Consider the following 26,464-nt stretch of genomic DNA (forward strand, 5'->3'; position numbering starts at 1 on the left):
TATAAAGGGGTGTACGGTGTGTGTCTATGTGAGTCAGTGAGCGGGGGCGTGCATGTGTGTGAGTATGTGACAGGGAAAGCGAGAGAAAGAGAGAGAGGATCGACAGAAAGAAGGAAAGAAAGGCACAAGTGTCAGGTTTCTCTTTTCAATTCAGAGGCTCAACTCCTTCTTTTTTATCTAGAAAAGAGGGTGAAAACAGGAGGAAAGGAGAGAAGATAGCTTGGAACTTGAGCTGCTGACAGCTGTTTTTGTCCCTTCTCTCCTCACCCCTCATTGTGTCGTTCCGTTTCTGCCTCTCTTTACGGTGTCATGGCTGAGTGCGTACCCAAAGCACTTGTATAAACATATATACAACTGCCCATAAAATGATGCCTATTTAATTGGCTATATATATGTTATCATGAAGGGGTGTGATTAGAGTTGCGGCCTGTCTTTTTTTCTACTGACGATAGCTTTTCAAATCACATCTTTCTCTCTTCCTGTGACGTCTCGCTCACCACATCCTGGTTTTGACTTCACAAGACGCCGACATAGCTGCAGATTAACGGTTTTCCTGTCAATTTTCAGTTCACACACACATATGCTCATACATGCTCTCGTAGGATATATTTTCTCACAACGCAAGCTGAAGTGCACGTGCCCAGACTGTATGTTAAATAATTATATGCCATCATGGTAGGGTACTGTCCAATCTGTGGGAAGCCTGTCTTCTTTGGTGAGTGTGAACCTCTATGTTTTTACTCTAAACGTCTGTCTGCCTTTATCTGTCTGGAATTTTCTCTCTGATTGTTTAGATCTCTCTCTCTCTCTCTCTCTCTCTCTCTCTCTCTCTCTCTTCTTTTACTCGTTTCACCTGAAGAGGAAAAAGTATTAATACGAAAAGTCCAGTTGTATTAATTCAAAAAAGTGTCATAAAAGTCACAAAACGTCAACAAATTCTATGGGATAAAAGAAAAAAATGTATACTATTCATAATAAACCTTTCTTACACTGGACATTACAATCTGCCAAACACAGGTGCAACTCATAAATTGAACAATGCCTGGATTTCATTTAGCTGTAACATTATTAAGTGCATACTGAATACAGACACATCGTTCTTGTAACTGAGACATTGTTGGCATCATTCATTACACCAGTGCTATTCCTTCTATGGCACGTCAATCTGCCTTGAAAAAGGGGCTTTGATATTAATCTTGATATGTGCAACAAATGTTTTGTTGATATATCTGGCTCTATTGTCTGTTTGGAGGACAAAAAGAAGGCCTTCATCGTTGGCTTTCTCCTCTTTCAAGCATGCACACACAAATGCACGCACACGAATCCATGATAACAGGATGTGGGTCTAGCCAAATCAGCTTGCACGCTCATTGCATGCTGCTTTCTGGGTTTCCTCCTTACCTTCTGTCTCTTTTAGTTGAGTCCTCTCCCACACTCAGATCGCTCACTATTAAATGCACAGCAGCACTTAAACCAAGTCTTTTGCTGTTTTTGTTTTACAAGCTATTCTTTTTATGAGCCAGTTAAGCTAAAACTCTCTGCTGTGACATGGTCTACTTAACTCTTCCTTCAACATACTTTCTGTTCAATGTGTACTTAATAGCAGTCTACTAGGCCCTTAAATCTCACTGTTTCTTATAAATTACTGTAAATGACAAATATTATTGGTTTTGATTGAAGAGATTGTCCCAAATTTCAGAGATGCAAATACAAAATTCTTCTGACTTTTTAGTAAAACATCTATAAAACAATAACCCACCATGCCTCTCATTATTTTTTCTTTGGTACAGGTGAGAAGAAGAGGTCCTTAGGGAGGGACTACCACCCTCTTTGTCTCAAGTGTCAAAAGTGCAACAGACAGCTCACAGCTGGACAACATGGTGAGGTATGTGTGGACAATGAAGGAGGCAAAGTGAAAAAGAAAGAAAAAAGTGATCACATGAATGAGACGAATGATGCAGTAAATTTGTCCTGCTGATTGTGTTTCAGTATGATGAGAAGCCATATTGTTCACACTGCTACCTGAAGATGTTTGGTCCAAGAGGTACTGCCTTCCCACCATGAAAGCACATACACACACACACACACCCACACACGCAGTTTCTGAATGTCTTTTCTTTGTGTGAATTTTTCTTGACAGGTAACAGGTGACTGATTTTGCCATGGCACAGTGCAGCTCGTGAATGGACACCAGACTGAACCAACATGGACAAATGCTGACAGAGGCCTACAAAAGACCCCAAATTGTGACAAAAATAGATAGATAAATATGAATGATAGGCAGCTATCTAGCAGTCTGTCCACTTTAGTTGTCTATAATTTACACCTCCACAAAATGAAGTATTTATAAATTTGTGATGACCACTTGATGCCACGTGTAGGTGATTGTTCACTTTTATAATGTTAATTAATTTTGATTGTAAATTGTAAGTCTGTATTAATAAATGCATTTTTAAACATGCCAACGTCAAACCCTGGTGGATGTCTCAGCCTCTGTGGTGAACTTTGTAGTCAGGAGCCCACATGCTCATATCTGGGCAGGCAGGGTGTATTTGCTCACAAGCTAACCAATACTCTAATCACAGACAACACACATGCACACACAACAAAAGTGAGTTGAGCCATAGGGTTCTCCCTCTCTCCCTCATCAAGCAACCAGGGGAAAGGAGAAGGAAGGAAGGATGGAGGAATGGATGAGGGTGGTTGCTGTTGGCAGGTTAAACCAAATATTGTGCCAGTGGAATCTGCTGGAATGGGTGCTACAGTGATGCAAAGACAGATCTCACACACACACACACATTCACACCCATGCATTCATGCACACTGCTGCCCCTGAAGCAGTGTGTCTTGACTGCTGCAGGGGCTTGTCACCCAGTGGTGGGTGAAGTACATTGACACAAACACACATAGAGAAAGGGGTGTGCTGACGTGCTTCCCTGTAAAGTGTCATGTGTCACACGAGTGACATTTCAGGTATTTGTCCTTGAAGGATGGGATACAGAAGAAAGGGGTATAAAGGATTAAAGAGGCAGAGGCAGAAACAATACAGAGAAAGCTGATGGACAAAGGAAGAGAGGGCTGATGGGATTATTTCAACATCTGCAAAGAGATAGCAGAGGGATGCCTGTGTGTCTCTCCAGCATGTCTTTGAACCTGTCCGTCTCCCTTTCATCCCCCCAGAACCTCCTTCATCCTCCCTCTTCTTCTATCCCTGCACTCTCCTCCTCCCTCCTCCCTCCTCCCTCCATGTCTCCTTCACCCCCTAACCCCCTACCTTGATAGATCACATGACTGCTGTGATACCAGCTGGCTGACTGCTCATTTGCATGTGTTTCAGCTACATTCTCTTAATAGGGAGAGGGGTGGTGGTGGTGGAAGCACCGAGTTATAGGTTGAGAGGGACTGAGGGTGAAGGGAGAGCAAGTTGCTGTGGAGAGCGCTGGGTTATTGAGGGGCACGGAAAAGAGGAAGAGAGACCATGGAATTACAGGGGAAACAAGAAGAGAGAGGGGAAAGTAAAATGCAGGAATATAAAATCAATGTGTTAGGTCTGGCATGCCAAGGATTCTTAAACATGCATTAATCCAACATGGGCCCCAAAGAGGTGCAGTGCTTAATATCATTTATCAATATCTTTCCATGTGGTGGCTGCACTACAACAATTAGTTTGAGTTCAAAGGCTTCCTGTGGGTAGGTCAGGAATCACTCCTATGCTGGCCAGATAATGTCGACACATGATGAGAAACAACAAATTGAATAGCACCATTCTACATCAAAGAAGAAAAAAAGAACGTTTCTAAGGAAAAGTCACTTTGCATGGGACTCAACACTTTGCACTCGTCTTCTTCTGTGTATCACTGTCGACATCTAGTGGCCATAAAAGTTACCACATTTCAAAAGAAGGCAACCAGTGACATGATTGACAGGACAGGCATCAGCGTACTCGTTTGCCAAGTGTCTCGAACATGTTGAAGTATGGCGATGAGTTCAATATCAAAATACAAATGATGTTTGTGTAAAAGAGCGTTGCTATTACCAAAAAAAGGAGTCTGTCCGTTACCCAAAATAATTCTAATTTGTGTGTCAAGATTTAGGGTAATTCGTCATGATAAAAACCTAAGAAAACAAGTCTCGGAGCTGCTTAACTTTATCAAATAGATTTATAATGATTACCTGATGTTAATGTATAAATGAAGCATTCATTTTGGTATTGTTCATTATTTAAGCTTCTTTAAAGATGTGACAGAGACAGAGAAAAAGCGGAGGGAAGCCAGCGTTTTCAAAGCAGGCCAACAGGTGAACCTCATTATTACTGATTGACTCAAAAAGCCATCGCTACTAGTTTTGGCCTAGCTGTAATTTTGAAGTGTTTTAAAGACGTTGAACGCATATTTTATGGATTGTAAAACATTTGGTTCACACCCTACATTATATGCAGTCTATGACATGTGTGAATACCATAGTAAATATTGTTAGAGATGTGTTTTTTCTCATGTCAAGCGCAAATTTGACCGACAAATTGCTAACGTCTTCAAATATCGCGAGTTCTGATTTCACGAGGAGCACCTGAAGGCAACTTTTGTCAGAAGTGTAATTGTGTGGCGCGCATGCGCAGTGATCCAACTAGGAAGCAGCGCAGACTATCTTGACGGATTATGTGGACATATCGGTGAAGGAAGCCGCTTCCGAATCATTGTTTGAGGGTTTAGATATTCGCGGAAATACGGGAGTCTTTTAAAAATGGACGGCTGACAGCTTGAAGCAAAAGTCGGTGTAATTTAATCAACATTGAATTGTATGTATTAAAAACTGAGCCATAATGATGTCAGAATGCGACCCGACGGAGGCAGAGAGGAGCGAGCCCGTGCTGGACACCGGAGCAACAGCGGTGTCAGCTACAGAGTGTGACTTTCACTCCTCAGACCCTCCGAAGGTGTTATTTGACAGGAACGGGATAGGTCTGGGGCTTGTGACGAACCTTGGACGCGCTGTTCGCATTTCGGACTCGTGTGAAAGCGTCCTCACCGAACTGGAGACGGACGGGTCTGGCGAAGAGGCGCTGTTGTTACCGTGCTTAGCAGGAAGCTCGTCGTCTCCGCGGGGTGTGGGAGAGAAGCGGAACAGACACAGCTCATCGTCGGATAAAGACACCCTGGCCTCCCCAGGTAACTGTTGTGGATCAATGCCCCCGAGACCTGATGACAGGAAGTACACAAACGGGCAGTTAAGTTAGTTCAGAGAACCCATGCTCAATGTCTTGATAGACATGTGTGTGTGTTTTTGTCGCATATGGTTCAACCAGCGCAAAATTAGTTATTGTTAGATGTATAGATAACAGTGAACGTTTTGATGCCTTGCAAAGTCCTCTGATGAGTGTTAACCAGTGTACTGGGGCTCTCCACAAGGAGCCCGTCGATGGCCCCTGGAGGGTCTTGGGTCTGATTTGGGGGACACAAAGCGTTGGATATTGATAGGATGTAAATCAGTAACTTGTTGCTCTGCTCAGTAGGAAAGTACCCAGTTTCTAAGCAACACAAACGACTCTGTGAATGTTACGCAAACTATCCATAAGCAGCCATGGTTCATTTAATGCATCATGCTTGTGTTTGCATGGTGCTCAGAGTCTGTACCTTGTGTTCCCAGTGAGCTGATGTAATAACATGTTATCTTCTCTGTGCATGATATCAGCTGTCACTTCGGCCTGGTGACCCGAACGACATGGAAGTTCAGCCACGAGTACAGTCAACAGTAACAGCGTTTTTAAAAAACGTCCCTGTGTTAATGCCAATCCAGATCAAGCAGGTTTTTAAGCAGATGTCCTCCTCAGCATGGATGTAGACTTAAAAAGGTTATTGTTTTGTTGCTTATCTGTTGCCAACCTTACATAATTGCAGCACTAGATTTGGTTTTTGACTATATAAAGTTAAAGATGGTGTAGTGGAAAACAAAGAAAAGGTGATTTGATCTCTGTCTGTCTGAGAGGCCAGAAATCTAGGCAACAGGTAGACCCGCTGAGCCAGAAATCGCAGGTGTTCGTGTCCCATTTCCTCCGGCCTTTTACTGTGACTCCTACTTTGTAATGCACAGAACAAAGACACGTGTTGTAATTGTAGACCTGAACACTGTGTCGCTTTGTGTGATATTAATAAATGTCACGCCAATCTCCATTGCAAATTCTGTCTGTTAAGTTCTACCATGGAACATGGCGCTAAACCATGTGAGTTAAGAGCGAACATTTACATTAATTTAATCTGCCAAACTGCCGTCAGCTTTCGGTTCATACTGTCCATGAGTACTGATCGCAGTGTGCAGGGAGCAATGTGGCGTTATCTTATTTTAAAGTTATGCAAAAGACATTCAAATCTTGCCACATTTGCATACGTTTTAACATTGAATCTTATAACTTTGTAAGCGCAGGACAACGTTTTCATTGTCTAACAAGTAAAACACTAATGAATCCAGACTATGAGCATGCGCTGACTTGGATTTTAAGTTTCCCAGAGTGCAGTGTTGCAACATCTCACACACTGTGTGCACTGCAGGTCAGCAGGTCTCTGGAGCTCTGAGTGAAAAGAGCTCTGCTGGGCCCGTTAACTGACCCGAGGGCTCAGAGAGACGGACATTAAAATATACACAAGGCCTTTGTGCAAGCAAACAGTACCGTGAGGATGATGAAGAAGAGGGAATTTGGGAGAGGGGAAGTAAACATGTGTGTTTTACTTTCACTCCAGCTTTCAGTGGGGTGAAGATAATGAGACGAGAGCGCAGTGACATTATCACAGACTTTCATCGACGGGACAATCCAGTGCAAGCACACATCCATCACCAGGCAGGACGGCTGAATAAACTGAATCTATTGTTGGAAATTAAACGATGAAGATAAAGTATTGTGTCAGCTCTGTTGTACACACGGAGAAATTGCATTTTAAATCAGAGGCACTCCGCAGTACTTTCTCACAATCTATCTTTAGGTCTGTGTTGACACCTTGTTATATTAATCTTAATGGAAAGACGGAGCTGTTTTTAAATATCAATCAGCTTCCCTGCAGATCACCAAAAATGATACCTTCATGTCCACACTTGTGTCAGGATGGCATACGAGTCATTGGAGCCCTAGAATGCAGAATAATTACATACACAACATAGTGTGAGTTGTAATATTGTTTCACCACATATATTCCTCCAAATCAGGATCAAGCACATGTAAACTGTGTGTGTCAGTTAATAGTTAGATTTTTCCATACTGTATATTGGCTAAACTATATTTAGTTTATACTTTAATGCAAAGTTGGTTGATCGAGACGGCTGATGGTCAAGTCTTGAGGCAATTCGCTGTTCCTGCCAGTGAAGCTAGTCTTGGTCATAAAATCATCTCGTGCTCTACTTTCAGGCATGATTTTAATATTTCTATAATATAAACTAGGCTTACCAAGTGCCAAATGGAGCAGAAAACACAAGCAAAGCCTCTGTTAATTCATTATTTTGGTTGCTCCCTAGCACTACTTTGAGTTGCACCTCATGCACAGAGCTTAAAACATGAAAAATGCATCAGTATGTGGCTTTTAGATCCCACTGAAGATACTAAGGCGGAAGGCACAAATCACCCGCCGCCATAGGAACAAAAACAGTAGCTGGAAGTATTTTTATAGTCACAATGTTAATTAAAAGACTCAGACTATGATAGGACACTTTAATGTCCTGGGTTGAGTGTAGGTGATCCTGACATATATCTACTTTTTAAATGATCCAAGTCCCTGAGATCATTATTCTCCCATTCCCTCGTTTTTAATTTGCTTCTCTCTCAGCCCCCCTTCAAGTAAGTTAGCTACAAAGCTATCTTTGGTTTCTCCTTATCCCTCTGTGACAAAACATTATATTAACTGTCCTCCCCTCCTCCCCCGTGTCTGTCCCTTCATCCCTCCCTGCATCCCACTGCTGATACAGAGCATATGGAGCCTTTCTGTCAGCTGACTGCTCCGTCCCGTGTGAGGAGGAGACAGTAGAGAACGTGTCACGTCGTATGATCGGGCCTTCATTGAAGGAATAATTAGCACCCAGTCTCATCCAGAGAATTAGATCAGATCTGCAAGGCAATAGAAAGTGCCATTTTCGGATGAGCTGCAGAGTCACTACATCCGCTCACAGATGGAAGGTACTCGATTTAAATCCACCCGCCCACTCTGTGTGTGTGTGTGTGTGTGTGTGTGTGCAGTTTGCATGTTCTCTGTGCCTGTGTGGGTGTCATCCCGCAGTCCAAAGACATGCAGGTTTGGTGAAATTGCCCATCAATGTGAATGCATGTGATAGACGAGCCACCTGTCCTAGTGAGTGCTGGGAACAGGTCCAGCCTCCCATGACCCTGAACAGGATCAGCTGTTTAGAGAATGGATGGATGGCTCTAGTCGCCTCGCTCACATACGAACTGTGTGCATGATGGGAGACAGTGGAACGGGTGAGACTGACCTGTAGATAGGCTTACAAGCATATAGACATTTATAATATTTGGATGAAATTTACTAATATACATATTTGGGGCTTTTTTTTACAATCTGTGTTCTCTTTAAAACCGATTTTTACTTCTAAAATGCAAAAAATATTCATAAATGTTTCTTAATATCGTTGCTATTTTACTGCAGCACAGTCTGACTTCCCACATTGTAAACATGAATATCGATCTGAATTGTGTTCCTGTTCTAGGTACCAGCGGTGGAGACTTTAACCATTTCCCTGAAGATCCCGAGTTTGCCGATATTATCCAAAGGGCGGAACAAGCTATCGAGAACGGCGCCTTTCCAGAAAGGATCTCCCAGGGTTCCAGCGGGAGCTACTTTGTGAAAGACCCAAAAGGGGTAAGGAGGGGATGGAGGAATCACACATTTATAGGATTATATATTCACTTTCCCCACTCGGATTCATCCAGCTGTGTAGAAATTCTAGCTGCTGATGAAATGTGCTAGCTTTTGACTTTTAGCTTACTGTAAGCCGCCTATAAGGAGGGTCGACATTGCTCTCAACCAGTCAAGCTGCTAAAAGGAGTGAGTTGGAAGGTTAACAGGAGGAATCCATAGTGAAGACTCTTTGAATAATGCAGCCAGCGAAGCTTGCCTCGATAGCAGATGGCCGTCATGCACAGCTGGCATGTTTAATGTACACTGCACAATGTTAGCAGCATCTCTGCCACTTTACGTACCTTGCCTGTTGTTCTTTAATCTTGTTATTTAAAGGTCCCATAAAATGAAATATGGCAAGTTCTGTCCCAGTGTGTGCTGTACTCTCCCACGGTCTGCCATATACCAAATATATGTTTAAAAATGCATTTCTGATACAACACTCTCTATCATTCGCTTTCCCTTCCACAGAAAGTCATTGGTGTTTTCAAACCAAAGTCAGAGGAACCTTACGGTCACCTGAACCCCAAATGGACCAAATATTTTCACAAGGTACACTGTGTTATCTGAGTGTAAACAATCTGAAGGAGCACAAGCAGCAGTCTAAACTAAGCTTTTCTTTCCTTCTTTAATTAACTAGCTGTGCTGTCCGTGTTGTTTCGGCCGAGGCTGCTTGCTGCCTAACCAGGGTTACCTCTCAGAGGCTGCTGCCTCACTGGTGGATACCAAACTCGGCCTGGGAGTGGTGCCGAAAACAAAGGTGGGGGCTCTGACTGCATGCATGTTATTGTATTTCAGCACATCCGCATCGAGGGCACCACTGTTCCTGCTTCCACACATGTCCGTAACCGTGGTATCATTTTCGATCAAACCCTCTCCTTCGAACGCCACGTCAAATCGCATCACAAAAACGCCTTCTTTCATCTCAAAAACATCGCCCGTCTACGCCCCCTCCCTCTCCTCCTCAGTCGCTGAAACACTCATCCACGCCTTCATCACCTCTCGACTGGACTACTGTATGGCTCATCCACCAAAATCATCAACAAACTACAATACATTGTACATTGCACACAAAGCCCTTCACAATCTCGCCCCTTCATAACTTTCTGACCTCCTGCACCGACACACTCCCACCCGCAACCTCAGATCCACCGACACCAACCCCCTTACCCCCCCTACTCTGTCCAACATCGGACCTGGGGGGACAGGGCCTTCTCCCTCTGGAACTCCCTCCCCCAGCACCTCAGACATTCTTCGTCACTCGCCACTTTAAAACTGCACTTAAAACACCGATTTAAATCTGCTTTTAACCTGAGAAGCTAGTTATGTATGTTTTTGTTTTTGTTTCTTACTGTTATAATGTCATCTCTCTGCCTTGTTTATATTGTTATTTGCTTTTATTGTTTCTATTTTACCACGTAAAGTACCTTTTGAATACCCTATTAAAGCGCTATACAAATAAAATATATTATTATTACTATTATCATTATTATTATTTTTGGATTTTGCAACATGGCCTCCCCAGTTTGACTGCAATCGGACTAAATTCTGAACTCCTGTAAATGTTTGGAAACAGAATATTCAGTGAACATCTGAATGGACCTGGAAACTATGCACCAGTGGTCACAACTATAAACCAGCAGTAACTGAGCATCTTCTGCTTCATCAGGTGGTGTATCTGGCCAGTGAGACATTCCACTACAGCGCCATCGACAGAGCCAAATCCAGGGGAAAGAAGTACGCCTTAGAGAAAGTCCCCAAGGTGGGGCGACGCTTCCACAGAGTGGGCCTGCCGCCCAAGGTAACAACTCATGGTCGAATGTCTCCAACCTTTAGCTGTTGTATAAGAGCAATCAATGAGAAACTCCTCCCCTGTGTATTCCTCTATGTTATACCCCTTTGGCTTTACTTTTCATTTTCTTTTATTGTGTAACACACTTTGTAGCTGTGAAGACCTTTTTTTTTTTTAGGTTTAATTACAACACATACGAAGATATACTTATGATAATTATAGTACTAACATCTGTTTTTGTTTACTTGATAATTTCTTTGAATGTCATACGTTTTGTTTTACATACACATGGTCTGCTGTCGCGTTGTTATGAAAGGGTTGAGGGCTCAGAATAGCTGCTGCTGCAGCCCTGGCAGAGGACAGTAAAAGGAATCATGTCACACTCTGTTCCCTGAAAAGACAGGTTTATTCAAATAAATAGGTCAGAGGAAGCATAAATGTCATCTCTTTTCCGGGTTTTTCAAACTGTGATTGTGTATTTTTACCTCTTGTGTGGTGTGCTGCTGTAATCGCATCCAGCACCAATTTAAACATTTCATCAAAAACGTGTATACCAGCGTATTGTGCAGCTCCCTGTTCCTCATCTGAGACGGGCTTCTTCGTGATCTTTAGCTTTGCAGGTGTTTATAAAAGGCGTGTGTACAGAAAGAAGTATGAGGAAGGAGGTTGGCTTCGTGTTTCAACTGTCATGCACTGCTGGCATTTCGTGCTGTTGGTGTCACATTTTCACGTTGCATAATTTGCGCCCCACCACATCATTACCATTAGAAACAATATGTGATGAGTGTGTTTGCTTCCAGGTGGGCTCCTTTCAGCTGTTTGTGGAGGGACACCGTGAAGCGGACTACTGGCTGCGGCGCTTTGAGGCGGAGCCTTTGCCGGAGAACATCAGGAAGCAGCTGCATTCCCAGTTTGAGCGGCTGGTAGTGTTGGACTACGTTATCAGAAACACAGGTGAGGGAGTGTCTGTGTTTAAACAGTGTTTACTAAACTTAAACCCAGCGTTGTTACGTTCCCCTCACTTGTATTGACTGACCGATTTTGGTAATGATAAAAATGACATTCATCATGTTTTACTAAAGTGAGTTTTGTCATTGTCACAAGTGTTCTTTTGTTGACATGGTCGGTTCATTTGTAAGTTCACTAGTGTGTTTGAATTTGTCATCAAGGCCAATCATTTTAATAGCTGCCTGCTTGTGGTCTTCCCTCACCTACATATGGTTGTATGAAAACTTCTCTTTGTCGTCCTCAGATCGAGGGAATGACAACTGGTTGATCAAGTATGAGAAGCCCGGAGGAGGAGGAGGAGGAGGAGGAGGACGACGAGGGCAAGGACAAAAGGTAAGGTTGAATCAACACTTACTGAGGGTGTGTTTAGTCTCAGTCAGCAAATTCTCACCCTGCGTCATGCGATTAAACGGCTGGAATGCTAATACACTTTCATTGCGTAGAAAACGCTAATGTTAAACGCACAACACTCTGCCACTCATTCACCCCCCGGACACACAGGGGCCCACATAGACAGACGATACATGGACATTTCAGGTCTGGAACAAACCAGAGCTCCAGTGACTTTGCTGCTTACAGCAACCTGAACACTGTCTGACTCCCCATCATCAGTCATTATTTGCCAATTAATGAATAAATGAGCTAAAATTTGTCATCTATCTTACCAATTATTCAGGCCTTTGGGCAGTGATCAATGACTCTTCTGGTCACCGCTAATTAATCGTTCAGCCAGTTGCTGGTTATGACTTATCTGATCCTCTTTCCCCTCACTGCAGGATGCCGAGTGGCCAGAGAACAGCTCCGACTCCTGCATGAAGATTGCAGCGATCGACAACGGCCTGGCCTTCCCCTTTAAACACCCGGACGAATGGAGAGCCTGTATGTTGGTCTCTCTTCATTCATGTTCTGTCTTTACTAAAACCTTGTCCATACTAATATTAACAGTGGTTAATGACTTTCATCTTGAATTCATTTCTTTGTTGTCATTTAGTCTATAAAACAAGCTACCAGAGCATAGAATGACAGCCATTATTTATTTAAATTACAATGTTAGCGCTAATAGAAATGGCATTAGCATTAGTTGTAATCGTTTTTTAATTAGGTGAAACGTAACAAAACGGTGTATTTTTAGATTTAAAGCTGTTCTCAATCAGACAGTTATTTTCAGTTAAAGGAATAGTTCAACATTTTGGGAATTTCTAGCTATTCTTGCTGAGACTTGGATGGTAAGCAAGAGCCAGGAGACAATTAGCTTAGCATTAGGACTGGGAATAGGAGGGAACAGCTAGCCCGGCCTTTTCCAAAGGTAAAAAACAAACAAAGAAACAGTTAGTTTTTTGTACAGTTTGAACAAACAAGATATGACTTGTTGATTAGTGAGCTTAGATGTGCTAGTTGGATGATTTAGTTTGTCTATGGACAGAGCCAGGCTCAATGGTTCCTCTTTGCCAGTGTTTGTGCTAAGCTAACCAGCTGCTGGATGTAGCTCTATTTCTACTTTGCAGACACGAGAGGTATCATCTTTTCATCTGAGCTCTCGACATGAAAGTCATTCAGTTATTTTATTATTATTTTAATTATCAGTCCATCAAATAGTTAACTTAATAAATATATATATATATAAATAAATTATTATTATTTTGTATAATAGTCTCTCTGGAGACTCTCTCTTTTGAGGGTGTTCTGTCAATAGAAGGACAGTTTACAATGAAGGAAAAACAACATTAAAGACACAAAATCATGTAACAAGACAGCGTGGACTTTGCAAATAGTTATAGACGGTTGTAAGAGAGGAGGGCTTTGACTGTAGCGGCAGCAGGCAAAGGTTGTTTAATTTCCTTCAGCGTGTTGTGAGAGCTCATGACAAAGAGTACTGTTGCCTCCTTCCATCAGACCCGTTCCACTGGGCATGGCTCCCCCAGGCTAAGGTGACCTTCTCCCAGGAGACCAGAGACCTGGTGCTGTCCCGCCTGTCTGACATGAACTTTGTCCAGGACCTCTGTGAGGACCTCTATGAGATGTTCAAGGTGCGAGATCCCCTTACAACTTTCCTCTTCCCTTTTGAGATTCTTTAATAGTTATGTAAATAACAGGAGTTATTGTTTCTCTCTTCAGACGGATAAAGGCTTTGATAAAACCATGTTTGAGAGGCAAATGTCTGTAATGAGGGGACAGGTGAGTTTTATTTTTGACTCTGTTGTTCCTTTGTGTCCTCCATTCTGTTGTCTTTTATATCCTACCTGCTCTCCCTTCTCTCTCCTGTGCCCCACTTTCTGTTACTTTTGTGTTGTTTCCTTTTTTAACCTCATCACTATTTAACCTCAATCACCATTGTAACCTAATTTCTCCCCTCCCACCCCTGTCTACTGCCCTGCCTTGGCTTTCCTGCCCCTCACCTCTAACCCGGCTTTTCTTTTACCGGTTTGGATTAATGACCACTGAGTGTGTCATAGCAAAAAGGATTTAATTGGTTCATTTTTGAACAGATTTAAGATAGAGATGGATTTTGCTGCTCTTAAATACAACCAATGCACCAGTACTCGGAATGCAGAATGGTTTCTGTATGCCAAACACCGTGAACCCTGTTTTTGTCACCAGGTGTTGAATCTGACCCAGGCGCTGAAGGACGGGAAGAGCCCCATCCAGCTGGTGCAGATGCCCCGGGTGGTGGTGGAGCGCAGCCGCTCAGGCGGTCAGGGACGTGTGGTCACACTTGGCAACGCCTTCACACAAACCTTCCACTGCAAGCGCCCCTTTTTTACCTCTTGGTAGTCGGAGATGAGTGTGGAGGGCAGTTGTGGAGAGACTTCTGCAACAGCTCTGTTTTTCTCCTGAAGTCAGGAAGCGAGGGAGAAGACGCGGTCACTGCACTGGAGACTGCTCCTATTCCTTTGCCGAGAGAAGAAATGACGACGCGGAAGAAGTGATACAGAGAGGAAGATGAAGAAACTTTGCTTCGCCCCATTCCACGTTTTGTGAAGAGAGCGCAGATAAGCTCGGGAGCTTGAGAGATTGGCATGCCGGTGTCTCCTAGAGACCTTGGGTCTGTTTGTGATTACCATTGTGACTTGATAGGATAATCTGGGCTTTGTTTATTGTTAGAAGGCAAAAGGGATTTTTTTTTTAAACCACCTAAAGTACCTACTGAAGTACCTTGCGAGGTCTCATAGTGGTGCTAATGGCCAAAGAAGAATGTGTCCAGTATGTTTGGGAAGCTAAAGGTTTCACAGATCTCTCCAGAAAGTGATTTATTTATTTATTTTTTGAATCCGGGACAGTGTTGTTCCTTGCCTGGGATTAAGTCTCAAGCTGTTTGTTTTGCCTTGTAGGATTTCTTATTAACATATAGATGTGAACTTGCACTGCTGGAGGTGTTTGACCGGTTCTACAGAGCCGGGTCAAACTGCTTTCTACCCAGTGTTTGCTTTCGAAACCACATCTGTTGAACAAACACAAACCCAGTGTCTTCAACCCTCTCTACTGCCAAAATCTGTTTGTGGAAGGAGTATTTAACAGCCTCAAGAAAATGAATATTGTTGAAACTTGAATATAAAATGTTGGGATGGAGGACTAGTAATGAACACATTGTTTGAATGTAATCTGTTTACGTCTTCTATACAGATTGTTGCGCCGAAACATTTCAATATGAGTGAACGCTGTAACAATGAATGTATTTGTTGCGTGAAATGTATTTAATTGCTGGTAAGCAGCTTTCTCTTGAACATTGTGGCATGGGGGTCGGCACCTCATCTGTGCCCTTTATATTACATATGAAGAGGAAAACAAAATGGAGGACTATGTTTCACACATGCGCGATGCCCTTGTGTTTTCTTATGTATGCATCTTGAAATTTATATTCCAACTCGATGATTGTATAAGAGAAGTTGTATATTTAACAGATGAAAAAATAAAATTTGGGAAATTTGAATCTTGTTTGTTGCCTTCAGACAATGTTGACAAAGGTTTGTTCCTGACGAGACCATTAGACTACTTAATGAACCGATGACGGGACCAGTAATACCTGAAGCCAAAGTGAGCTATTAATAACTGTTGAATTAAAATGCAGACGAACCAGCCCGTACCCTCTTTTTCTGTAAAAAAGAAATGTAATTTTGTAATAAACTCATTTTATGACATTTGAATATACAGTGTATATTCTTAAATCTGAGAAAACAAACTTCTCAAGGTGATTATAATGAACTATAAATGTTTTTAAGCAAAAACTGACCGTGAAGATCAGTGTGTTCTCAGCCTGCTATGTCGTATCTAACTTACTGTACATTTAAAACACTGTTGTCAGGATTGACTTATCTTGTGTTCATATTTTTTATGCATCAAGTAATCATTTATTCTTTACAAGTCCATTTTGATTGTTTGTTAATAAAACCATTGATATTCAATTTAAAACAATAAACAACTAATAGAAGTAGCACATCTGCTCGAACTCTTGAGTATTTGGCAATTTATCTTGTCGAATGACAAACAACTAATTGATTTTATTGTGTTATTGTTTCAGCATTCAGGGGAAATACCTATTCCATATATCATGATGGTCATGGAAACACCTTGGTGATCAATGACCTTGCAGAAAGTAACGATACTGAAACCTTGAACTGACATCGCAACATAGATGTGTCTTGCATGCAATGGTGCATGCGGCAGGGTAGCCTGATCAAAACAATGTCAATGTAGGCATTGATGAGCAGATGGTATCATGTGAACACAAACACATGCCTAATTTAACTGCCCTGATTAAAACATCTCTATATGTATGTGCAAATGAAACACGTGCACCAACACACACTCCCTCCCCACTATGCCCCTTCTACTATGACTCTCAAATTGACTGACAGGTCCTCGAAAACAATGACTAATATTACATCAACACAATATTTACATCAGTCATATTTTAAGTAAAAGTCATTATTTTGAATTATGATTGCAGTATAGCATACTAGAAAAAAGGGGTACGTGTCAACACAATAAGCCTTTTTCATATATAGCACACATTTTGACTTGTCATAGTAGGAAAAACACAGGTGTTACTAAAAACGTTAACAAGGCTCCGTTCTATTCAAGTGTCCCAGCATGCATAGTACCAGGACCCTGCAACTGAAGCAACTTATTGGGATTCAGCCACCATTGATTGTATTATTTACACCGTTGCTTATACTTGTTTGATACTGTAACACAAAAAAACAAAAAACTGATATAAGAAATGCAGTTATAACAACAATTGCCTGCAGGGGGCATCCTAAATCAACACTGGAGCAACTGCTGCCTAATTTGCATGTCGGGGTAAGATAACATTTGAATATAATTAATAAAAGAACGACATTTTCCTTTTTTGTTAAAGTCGTTTATTTTAAAATGTTGAGACATTTTGATGTTGTAGAATCGCTGACAGTTGCAGAAATATAATCCCTTTTATGTCCATGTCCATTTTTCAATATGTCATTCAACAAATCCGTCTAAAATAACTGCGCTCATATGAATTTGGATTAAGGTATGCCATACTTTAGAGGACAACTGTAGAGTATTGAAGGAGTAGACGAACCATTATCGGAAGGCTGCTTTAGATTTGTGTTTAATGCGGTTTGTCCCCGCTAGATGGTGCGCATCAGTTTCCTCCTGAGTGGCTCCTCGGCTGTTGCTCACAGAACTAACAGATGTATTATCATAGGTTGTCAAAATATGCAGGCACTTATGACTCAGAAATATCCAGAGTTAAATCTACAGAGAGCTGACAACGCGAGCGTCATAGACCCAATCATTTACCAAACAGCACCATAGATGTGTGGAGTGAAGTAACCAGTGGAGAGTGTATTTAGCCTTTTTATTCAGGGTCGGAACACAGAGAAACAGCTGGACATAGAGGCATTTAATATGAAGATATAAGAAATTCATCAAATCAATCCGAGCTCCATGGCGCTGTCAAAATTCATCACAATGCGATTACTTTTACTCGCAGCGGCGTTTCTCTTTACGCACGACTTCACCGGAGCTGTGCGCTCTGAGAAGTGCGCCTCCCGCTGCGACGTGAGCTCTTGTCCGAGCCCCAGCTGTCCCGGCGGGTACGTCCCGGATAGATGTAACTGCTGCCTGGCGTGTTCACCGCGCGAGGGGGACCCCTGCGGCCGCAAAAACGACCTGCCCTGCGGGGATGGCTTGGTGTGCAAGTTGCTCGCTGCGGGGAGGCGGCGAGGCAACAAGGGGGTCTGTCGGTGTAAGAAGGAGCATGGAGTGTGCGGAAGCGACGGGAAAACGTATGGTAATGTGTGTAAGATGAGAGCAGCCAGCCGTAAAGCCGAGAAGAACGGGAGACCTGCACTTAGCCAAGTGCACAAAGGACCCTGCGCACCTTCAAGCACAGGTAGGGCAGCTTTGGGTGGTCAGAGGGCTACATTCTGGAGCGCTTGGGGAAAATGATCAAACAAATTCACAAAACGTCCTAAATGGACTATACGTGTCTCTGGTGCAATAGGGTTATATGTGTATATCAACCAGGTGAAATACTTTGCAGGGCTTCCACCTCATCAAATCACTAAATGCAAAACTAATGATGATGAGGATTACTTTTTTTTTTTTTTCTTGAAAGAAATCAAGTAAAAACGGCCAAATATGATCTCATTTCCACTTATTCAATATGTTTGCTGCTTTCTCTTTTTTATATATTATTGTAAACTGAACAGTGACTGTTGGTCAGACAGAAGAACAATTTGAAGACCTGGGAAACTGTGATGGACCCTTTTCACTATTTAGTGTTTTATAATCAATACATCAAAGACAAGATCAAGGGATTAATCAATAATGAAGATGATCCGTCATTGCATCCCTAATCTGGAATTGTTAATATCTTTTTAAGATACTTTGGAAATAATTTCCATTGTATTTTACACTTGACTGGAAAACTTGAAAAGATGCAGCGGATCCTCCTGAATATGAGTCTTCCTCCAATGTACTGAATACTGTAAATAGCAGTATAGAAAGAATTGTAGTTATCTGTGTGTGTGTGTGTGTGTGTGTGTGTGTGTGTGTGTGTGTGTGTGTGTGTGTGTGTGTGTATTTGTGTTAATGCAAAGCTTTCCTCACGTCAGTACAGGTCGTCCTCAGGTCCATCCCAGCAGCCCTCGCTACAAATTCAACTTCATCGCTGACGTAGTGGAGAAGATAGCTCCTGCTGTTGTCCACATCGAACTGTTCATAAGGTGTGGCACGTGCCTGTATGTTTGTGTAGAGAGATGTTAAAGCTCCAGGAGGGAGTGTTGTGTAAAAAAAAACACCAGTAGAGTGTATGAAACAAACACCACAGAAGTTTATTCCTTTAACCTTTAATCCGTAAATATTCTTGTGTCATTATCTGGAAAATATATATATATATAAAGTGCTCATTAAGTGATGAATAGAAACTTGATTCAAATTCAACTAACACAACCTGGGCCCAAAATAAAATTTTAATATTTTTGGCCTTTCTTTCTCATTCTGTCTCCTTCCTCTCGCTGTCTCCAGTCATCCCCTGTTTGGTCGCCACATGTGTCTCTCCAGTGGCTCTGGTTTCATTGTGACCCACTCAGGTGTGATTGTGACCAACGCTCACGTGGTAACCACAGCCGCCACAGTGACAGGGAGGCCCCAGCTGCGCGTGCAGCTTCACGACGGCGACGCCTACGAGGCCTCGGTCCGTCATTTAGACAGGAAGGCAGACATCGCCACGATCAAGGTCGATTCTCAGGTGAGAGCGTTTACGTCAAGTCCAGGCGACATCCTAACCACTTTCTTCACCATTTTCTCTTCATCCAAAGGGACGTAAAAACATTTTTACATTACAGACATTTCCACCCTAATACAAATAAACATTCTGCATTATTGCACAACAACCCATCGCCTGACACGTGTCTCTTCCAACTTCAGACAGTTTTCTGCTAGACATTCTGACACAGCGAGATACTTTCGGAAACACCAGCTCTGTGACTCAGACACGGCGCTGATGTGTGTATTCTCACACTCATATCTCAAATACTTGGACAGTTTTGTCAGCATTAAACACGTCTGCATTCCTCTCCCCGTTTGTCTCTTTTGTTCCTAATTTATTTTGCCCTTCATCTTTTGCATTTTTCTCTCTGTACAACTTTCCCAGTATGTCTCCATCTGACACTCCTGTCTGTGTTGGTATGTTTGATCCGTCCATATTGGAGCAGAAAAAGCTCCCTGTCCTGTCTCTGGGCCGCTCAGCTGATCTGAGACCGGGGGAGTTTGTGGTTGCTATTGGCAGCCCGTTCGCCCTGCAGAACACCGTCACCACCGGCATCGTCAGCACCACTCGGAGAGACGGCAAGGCGCTGGGCATCAAGGACTCAGACATAGACTACATCCAGACTGACGCTATTATTAATGTGAGCTCACAAGAACACACACACACACACATATCCCTGTACTTCTGTCTTTGTAAGAACCCTCATTGACACAATGCAGTCCATAGACCCTTACCTTAACCTCAAGCGTCACAACTAAAGGCGTAACCCTAACCCCAACCCTAACCCTAATTATAACCTGAACCGTAGATCCAAGTCTGAATCCTCAAACGGGCCTTTGAATAAGTGAGGAGTCCTCACTTTCCAAAAATGTCCTCACTCTGTGGTTGAAAAACTTGCGTTGGTCCTCACTATATTGCAAGTACATGCACAAACACACACACACACACACACACACACACACACAGGTTATTCATTAAGGACAGATGCAGTTAGAGATCTTTTTGTTTTATATGGATATTATATATTTTGGTCGTTTGGATATACGTCAAAATAATTGATGTGATTGTCTCCGTCTCATATTTCATCTTTTCTGTGAGAAGTTTGGAAATTCTGGAGGACCTCTTGTTAACTTGGTGAGTAGTGTTAATAACTTTGATTGAGGTCCATACATTACTAACAAAACAAAATAAATCTGCGTTATACATATCTATCAAGAAATTCTACATGTGCTTATGATGCCAACATTATAAAACTCTGTTACCACATTGGGCTGAAATGTAGACAAATTGCCATTTGATGCTGAGAGTCCAAAAATATCATCATATCACAGGCAAATGATTCACACATGATAACAACTGCTGCTACTGCTTATTGTCCTCCAATACTTCTGTGAAAATATGTGATTTTTTGACTATGCAATTCAAAAATTGATTTGATTTGAAATATTGGTTCTACACATAACAATTAAAAACCTGTTACATGAAAAAAAAAAAGCTAAAATAAATCATTCATTGCATCAAACTGGATTGGATTTTAGACTAACATTTGCATAAATAATTGCAAGATTTTGCACAAGTGCCTTTATACAGTGCATAGCAATATTGCATGCGTGTTAAACTATGCACAATTTCCCTATAGATAATATTTATAGGAATCAAAATAATATTTTATCCCATATATTGAATATATTGTCCAAAATAAACACCAAGACTTGGAGAGTATTTGAGATCTTGTCAAATTTTTACTGTGTGCTGTGCATGTTTCTACGTACATGTGTGTGTGTGTGTGTGTGTGTATGTGTGTTCCCTTCAGGACGGTGATGTGATAGGCATCAACACTCTGAAAGTGGCAGCAGGGATATCCTTCGCTATACCCTCAGACAGAATCAGACGCTTCCTCACCGAGTCACAGATCAAACCCAGCAAAGGTCAGAGGTCAAAGCTTGAGCAGCACATAGGTAGAACGTAATAGCAAATAGTTTCTGTTTTCGTTGTTTGAGATCCCGATGTCTGTGAAGTGGATATTTTACAGTATCACTCACTAAATCACACCCCGGTGGTTGTTGTTGTTGTTGTTGTGACAGAAAATCCAAGACTGCAAAGAAGAGTTACAGAGGAACAACAGTCTGCAGGTGGGAGCTGCTGATGGGTCACATGCTTTATCCAAGATCACGTTATACTTTTGTGTTGTTTTTAGAGGAATCAAAAGTAAAGATAGACATTTTTTAGGGATCAGGATGTTTACTTTTTCATTTCTTCCAGGCTAACCGAACCTGTCCCATCTGTCGAGCCGACGCCTCAGAGGTCCAGCGGGATTCAGAGTGACCAAAACCCTCAAACCCTGACTCCCTTTTGGATGCACCAACCAATCAGTGAACTTCTCTCCTTTTATCATATACGCTTCCTCTCACATTCTGCCACATAACTGGGACCAGTGCTCCTTATTCCATCACTCTTTTTCATCCAAGACACTGAACAGTAATTCTTACCTGGAATTTAGCAACTTTCTACTGACTCTTGCTCACTTTATCGCTGGACTTCTGTTTTTCTTTACTTTTACACCCCTAGTACTCCGCCTTATGCTCATGGTTACCCCTTGAATGGCCTTTGAAACACATACACACAGTTTAATGAGTGTGTTTCAGAGGAGGGGTTAATGTAAGTTGACGTTATAGTCAAACTAAATGGACAACCAGTCCAGACCATTGAAGACATCCATGATATGTTGCAGCGTAACCAGGCTCTCCTGCTGGAGACGTGAACTGTTTTCAGGTTTCTGGTAAAATGTTCCCAAGCATTTGCAGCGTTTACTTGTCTAGTGTATATTTTGTTCGGTGGATTTTGATTTATAGATTTTTTTGGGTGTGTTTTGTCATAGAGACTCTTAAATAAATACTGTAGTTTATTGCATTATTCAAAATACTGCAGAGGAAAATATATTGCGCTGTATATTATATGAAGTGCAAAAGAATTTCTGAATAAAAGCTCAAAACAAGAAGCTGTGGACTGGTATTTGTCTGTTCAGCAGCTGCTGTCCATCTGCACACTGCTTTGTTTATGTGTTCTCATCCCTTCTCCCTCCCACTCTGCCTTGGAAAGACATTCTGGTCATTTAAACAAACCTAAGCTGACACCTAGACACACACACACACACACACATTGAGCAAAGTGCGGCTCTTACTGGAAAACTCACTTTTATCCTTTCCTTTTGGTGATGGAAATCCTTATGCATAAAGATTTCTGAACCTTGAAGTTAAGGACAGAAATTCCTTCTGGGGCTGCTTTGTTAGCGTTTTTAGATAAACCAAATTCAGCCTGAAACCAATGACAAAACCAGGCTTGGCAGCATTTGCTTCACAATAAAATGAAATGCAATTATGTGCAATTACTGAAAATGCTTTTCGTGGGCGTTACATGACACTTTCTTTTTTTGTTTAGTACAGGTGTCTCCTACCATGATGACATTACCTACAAATGACCCCACCTGATGTGTGCCTGTGTGTACACACAGTCCATAAGCTGAACAGATAATCTTCCTTGCGTATTTGAATAAAAACTGTGGCATGTTATTATTGACTGCGACACTGTGAAAGCGTTACACAGAAGGACAATGGAAAAAAGAAAAGAGACTGGGATAGAGAATAATAAGAGACAATGGACAAATGACTACCATATCACCCATCAGGAGTCTTCCTTTAACACGTGCTCCTCTGAGTCTTAGTATCACCATCTAGGGGCCAAATGGAGTCCGGTCTGGTTTAAATAAAAGACAAGTTAAGATTCCCAAATATGCCACTAGATGGCGTGTTGGGTATAATAATTTGCTCCTGACGTGGCAACTGTTGGTCTGATTATAAGGCTACCTTATATGTGAAGTCTATGAAACTGTCCATATATAGCTCTAGTTTCTAGCTGGGTCATGGTGAACCTAAAGTAGAGGGCACTGGATGAAGCCCTATCATTACCAGTGAATGACCCGTTCAGTGCTGAAGTGACCAGTGATGACTTTTTTTTTTTATCAGGAGGAACATATGGTCTCTACAAAACAGCATCTATAGGGGATAATGGATAATTCACATGTTCTCATGATGCCTTATCATTCAATGAGATAAAGACTGAGAGACATTTATAGTAGGGCACAATCATAACGCCCTATGTAATGTCAAACAAGTCATCCGTCTGAGCGCCATCAGAAGCTCTAAATGGATGCTAATCATCTGCAAACAAACATGCATTTTATGTGCCACAAAAATTCACCTGAGATTGACACTTCTGCTATTAGCTGATACGAATACCAAGCTGGTTATAAGAAAGAGAGCCCAGTGGTAGAGAGTAACTAAGTACATTTACTCAAGTACTGTACTTGCATACAATTTTGAGGTACTTGTACTTTACTTGAGTAATTCCATAGTATTCTAATTTACACTTCCTACATTGTACTTTTTACTCCACTACATATATTTACTATTTACTTTTCAGATTATATAGATTATTGATGCAAACTATAATCAGCAAAGAAATTAGGATCTATGAAGTATACAGTATGTTAAAAGATACCCAGGAGTATATAAAGTAGTAGAAATTAGATCCACCTTTACTGCCTCATTAAAAGGATGCTTACGAATGCATCAATCATTTTAATTCAAAAGTATGATATATTATTCTGAAATGGACCTTGCTGTGTAATGAGTACTTTTAGATTTGGTATTTACATATTTTTGTACTATTACTTACTGAATGCAGGACTTTCACTTGTATTAGTAAAGATCTGAGTGCTTCTTTCATTGCTGTATTGTGTACTTTGGAGACACAGATGGCAGACTGGGGCATCTGGCATGGCAGCAGAGCTATAGACAGATTGGACTAGATAAAAAAAAAAGAAAAATCCTGTTACATTGTGCCATTACAGTAGTATGGGCCTAACTACTTCCATCTGTCTGGAGTTCAACGCTCACTGTGGCTCAGCTCCTTGCTGACCGCCGTGCTGCAGCTTACTTCTTAACGGGAAAAGAGAAGAGAAGAGAACTTTTGGAGCAGACATGTGGAGGGAAAAAAAGAAAGTCTTTCAACCCACCTCGCATACATACACCCACGTAAACAAACAATATAATACAGCTGAAGGCAACATCTCTCAAACAATAAGGCTCTACAACTGGACAACTAGTCTTGGAAAAAGCTAAGTAGATCTATGTGTTGTTGTGTTGAGTATTTATACTGTGCTTCCACCTTCACAAATATGATACAATTGTACATTCATGGGCAAATATGTACCTGGAAGGATAGTGTGTGTCCTTATTACAGCAATTACTCAGAATACCAAGGCCTCATGAGAACTGGAATTCCAGGCATTCCTGGCAAAGTGTGATCTGTTTTTCTCTGGAGATACTCTATCTCTGTCTATCCAGTCATTTCAAAGTTGTTATTTGACTGAAGTGAGACAGATGACTCCTCTCTTGTTTGTCCTTTTAGTTCAGCTTTCTGTCCAAAAAGAGAGGAAGTGTTGATCATACAAAAGGGGGGTTGAATTTTTTTCACTTTATTTTGCTCACAGATAATGTTACAGCCACTTCTAGCAAGATCTTTCGATTACGTCAATGTGAATAGTTTGGCAGCACCCAGTGGTAGTTTTTGGTGCCAAACCAAAGACACAGCGTTGCCTGACCTCGCATCTCAGAGCTCTTATTGAAATCAGGTGTGCTGAAAAAATAAGTGGACTGCAGGAAGACAACCACAAGGATACAGAGTTTAGCCTACGACAGATATTCTCATCTTTCTTTGTTTACTTTTAGTTTCTTACTTCCATGCCTTGTCTTTTTTTTTCTCTTCCACACCTCTCGTTCTGCTTTTCTTTCCTCTAAAGGAAGATACGTCTCCAGTGTCTCTTCTTTGTGGTGCTAAAGGTACATCATCAAATCAGCACGAGCAGAGAGGACACTGTGCCCCGTTTTTCCTCAAAAACTTCTCATCATTTTTTTCTTAGAGTGAATATAAATCCTCCGGTAAGGGATTTTTTTTAATATTGCAGCACATGTGAATATTCTCAGGGCTCCCACGCGTTGCATGCAAACGAGTTGTTCCAATAGACGTCCATGCTACCAGGCCAAGAGCTTTAACTTTCAGTTCATTGTTTTGGTTTTCCAGCCCACAGCTTTTCTGTTTTGGTTCTACCTGCAGCACCAAAACAAATGTGCTTCCCTGCTGAGTGTTAGATGAAAAGATTGATATCTGTATCTGTGCATTAACAAAGCAGCTAGAGCTGGAAGACAGTTAGCGTTGCCTCGTATAAGGACCTGCAAACAGCTAGCCAAGTTATCATCAAAGTCTAAAAATGAATCTCATTTGTGTAATTAGAACACAAACAGAAATGTAAAAACAACAATTTGTGCTTTTATAATAAGTTACGTGCCGTTACTATATATTTGTGACCAGCGGCCAGAAGCAGTGACTTTCTGGAGTTAAAATTATGTAAATAGATAAATAAAATGTACTTTTCTGTTTGTGTACAGGTACACATGTTAAATAGTGAGCTTGAGAAGTGTTAGTAGGCATTTTCTAGGTGTCTGCTTCCCCCTGTGTCCATGCTAGGCTAGGCTACCTGCCTGCTGGCTGTGGCTCAGTACTGCACAGACGGGAAAGTGGTATAAATCTTCTCATCAAATGTATGACAAGAAAGCGAATTAGCGTATTCCTTCGAGATTTATGTATTTATGTCATGCTCTGAGCAAAACTGTTCAGCAAATCTCTTTCAAAACAGAGATAGAAGCCAGCGCTTTGCTCTGGTTCTACACAAATTCCTCAGAGCTGGACACACACACACACACACACACACACACACACACACACACACACACACACACACACACACACACACACACACACACACACACACACACACACACTAAAGTGAGCCCAGACATTCTTTTGTCAGTGATAGCTAAATCCTGTGAGCCTTTCCTCTGTTTCTCAACTCCCTCTTTCTGGCAGACTGCTGACTCATGCTTTCTCCTCCTCCTCCTCCTCCTC

The 26,464-nt window shown here is 41.7% G+C and overlaps 3 protein-coding genes across 3 annotated transcripts; all 3 read left to right on the top strand.

Moving 5' to 3' along the window:
- The first annotated feature begins 525 nt into the window (after nucleotides 1-525).
- LOC306696087 (cysteine-rich protein 1) lies at nucleotides 526-2,457 on the top strand. Its single transcript, XM_079159585.1, has 4 exons — nucleotides 526-715; nucleotides 1,791-1,885; nucleotides 1,990-2,044; nucleotides 2,141-2,457. Exons 1-4 carry the CDS (start codon nucleotides 673-675, stop codon nucleotides 2,149-2,151), a joined length of 204 nt encoding a protein of 67 aa, XP_079015711.1. The 5' UTR covers nucleotides 526-672; the 3' UTR covers nucleotides 2,152-2,457.
- Nucleotides 2,458-4,653: 2,196 nt separating this feature from the next.
- Nucleotides 4,654-15,814, top strand: pi4k2b (phosphatidylinositol 4-kinase type 2 beta). Its single transcript, XM_079158787.1, has 11 exons — nucleotides 4,654-5,165; nucleotides 8,698-8,849; nucleotides 9,360-9,440; nucleotides 9,529-9,648; nucleotides 10,558-10,689; nucleotides 11,481-11,634; nucleotides 11,933-12,021; nucleotides 12,465-12,567; nucleotides 13,582-13,715; nucleotides 13,804-13,863; nucleotides 14,287-15,814. The coding sequence occupies exons 1-11, from the start codon at nucleotides 4,820-4,822 to the stop codon at nucleotides 14,458-14,460; spliced, it is 1,545 nt and encodes a 514-aa protein (XP_079014913.1). The 5' UTR covers nucleotides 4,654-4,819; the 3' UTR covers nucleotides 14,461-15,814.
- Nucleotides 15,815-17,637: 1,823 nt separating this feature from the next.
- htra3a (HtrA serine peptidase 3a) lies at nucleotides 17,638-21,741 on the top strand (the record flags this gene model as incomplete). The annotated part of the gene is made up of 8 exons (XM_079159519.1): nucleotides 17,638-18,061; nucleotides 18,791-18,896; nucleotides 19,198-19,420; nucleotides 19,887-20,081; nucleotides 20,543-20,575; nucleotides 21,255-21,369; nucleotides 21,526-21,573; nucleotides 21,704-21,741. 8 exons carry the CDS (start codon nucleotides 17,638-17,640, stop codon nucleotides 21,706-21,708), a joined length of 1,149 nt encoding a protein of 382 aa, XP_079015645.1. The 3' UTR covers nucleotides 21,709-21,741.
- Nucleotides 21,742-26,464: the final 4,723 nt, after the last annotated feature.

Source organism: Pholis gunnellus (genome assembly GCF_910591455.1).
Source record: "Pholis gunnellus genome assembly, chromosome: 5".
NCBI lineage: Eukaryota > Metazoa > Chordata > Actinopteri > Perciformes > Pholidae > Pholis > Pholis gunnellus.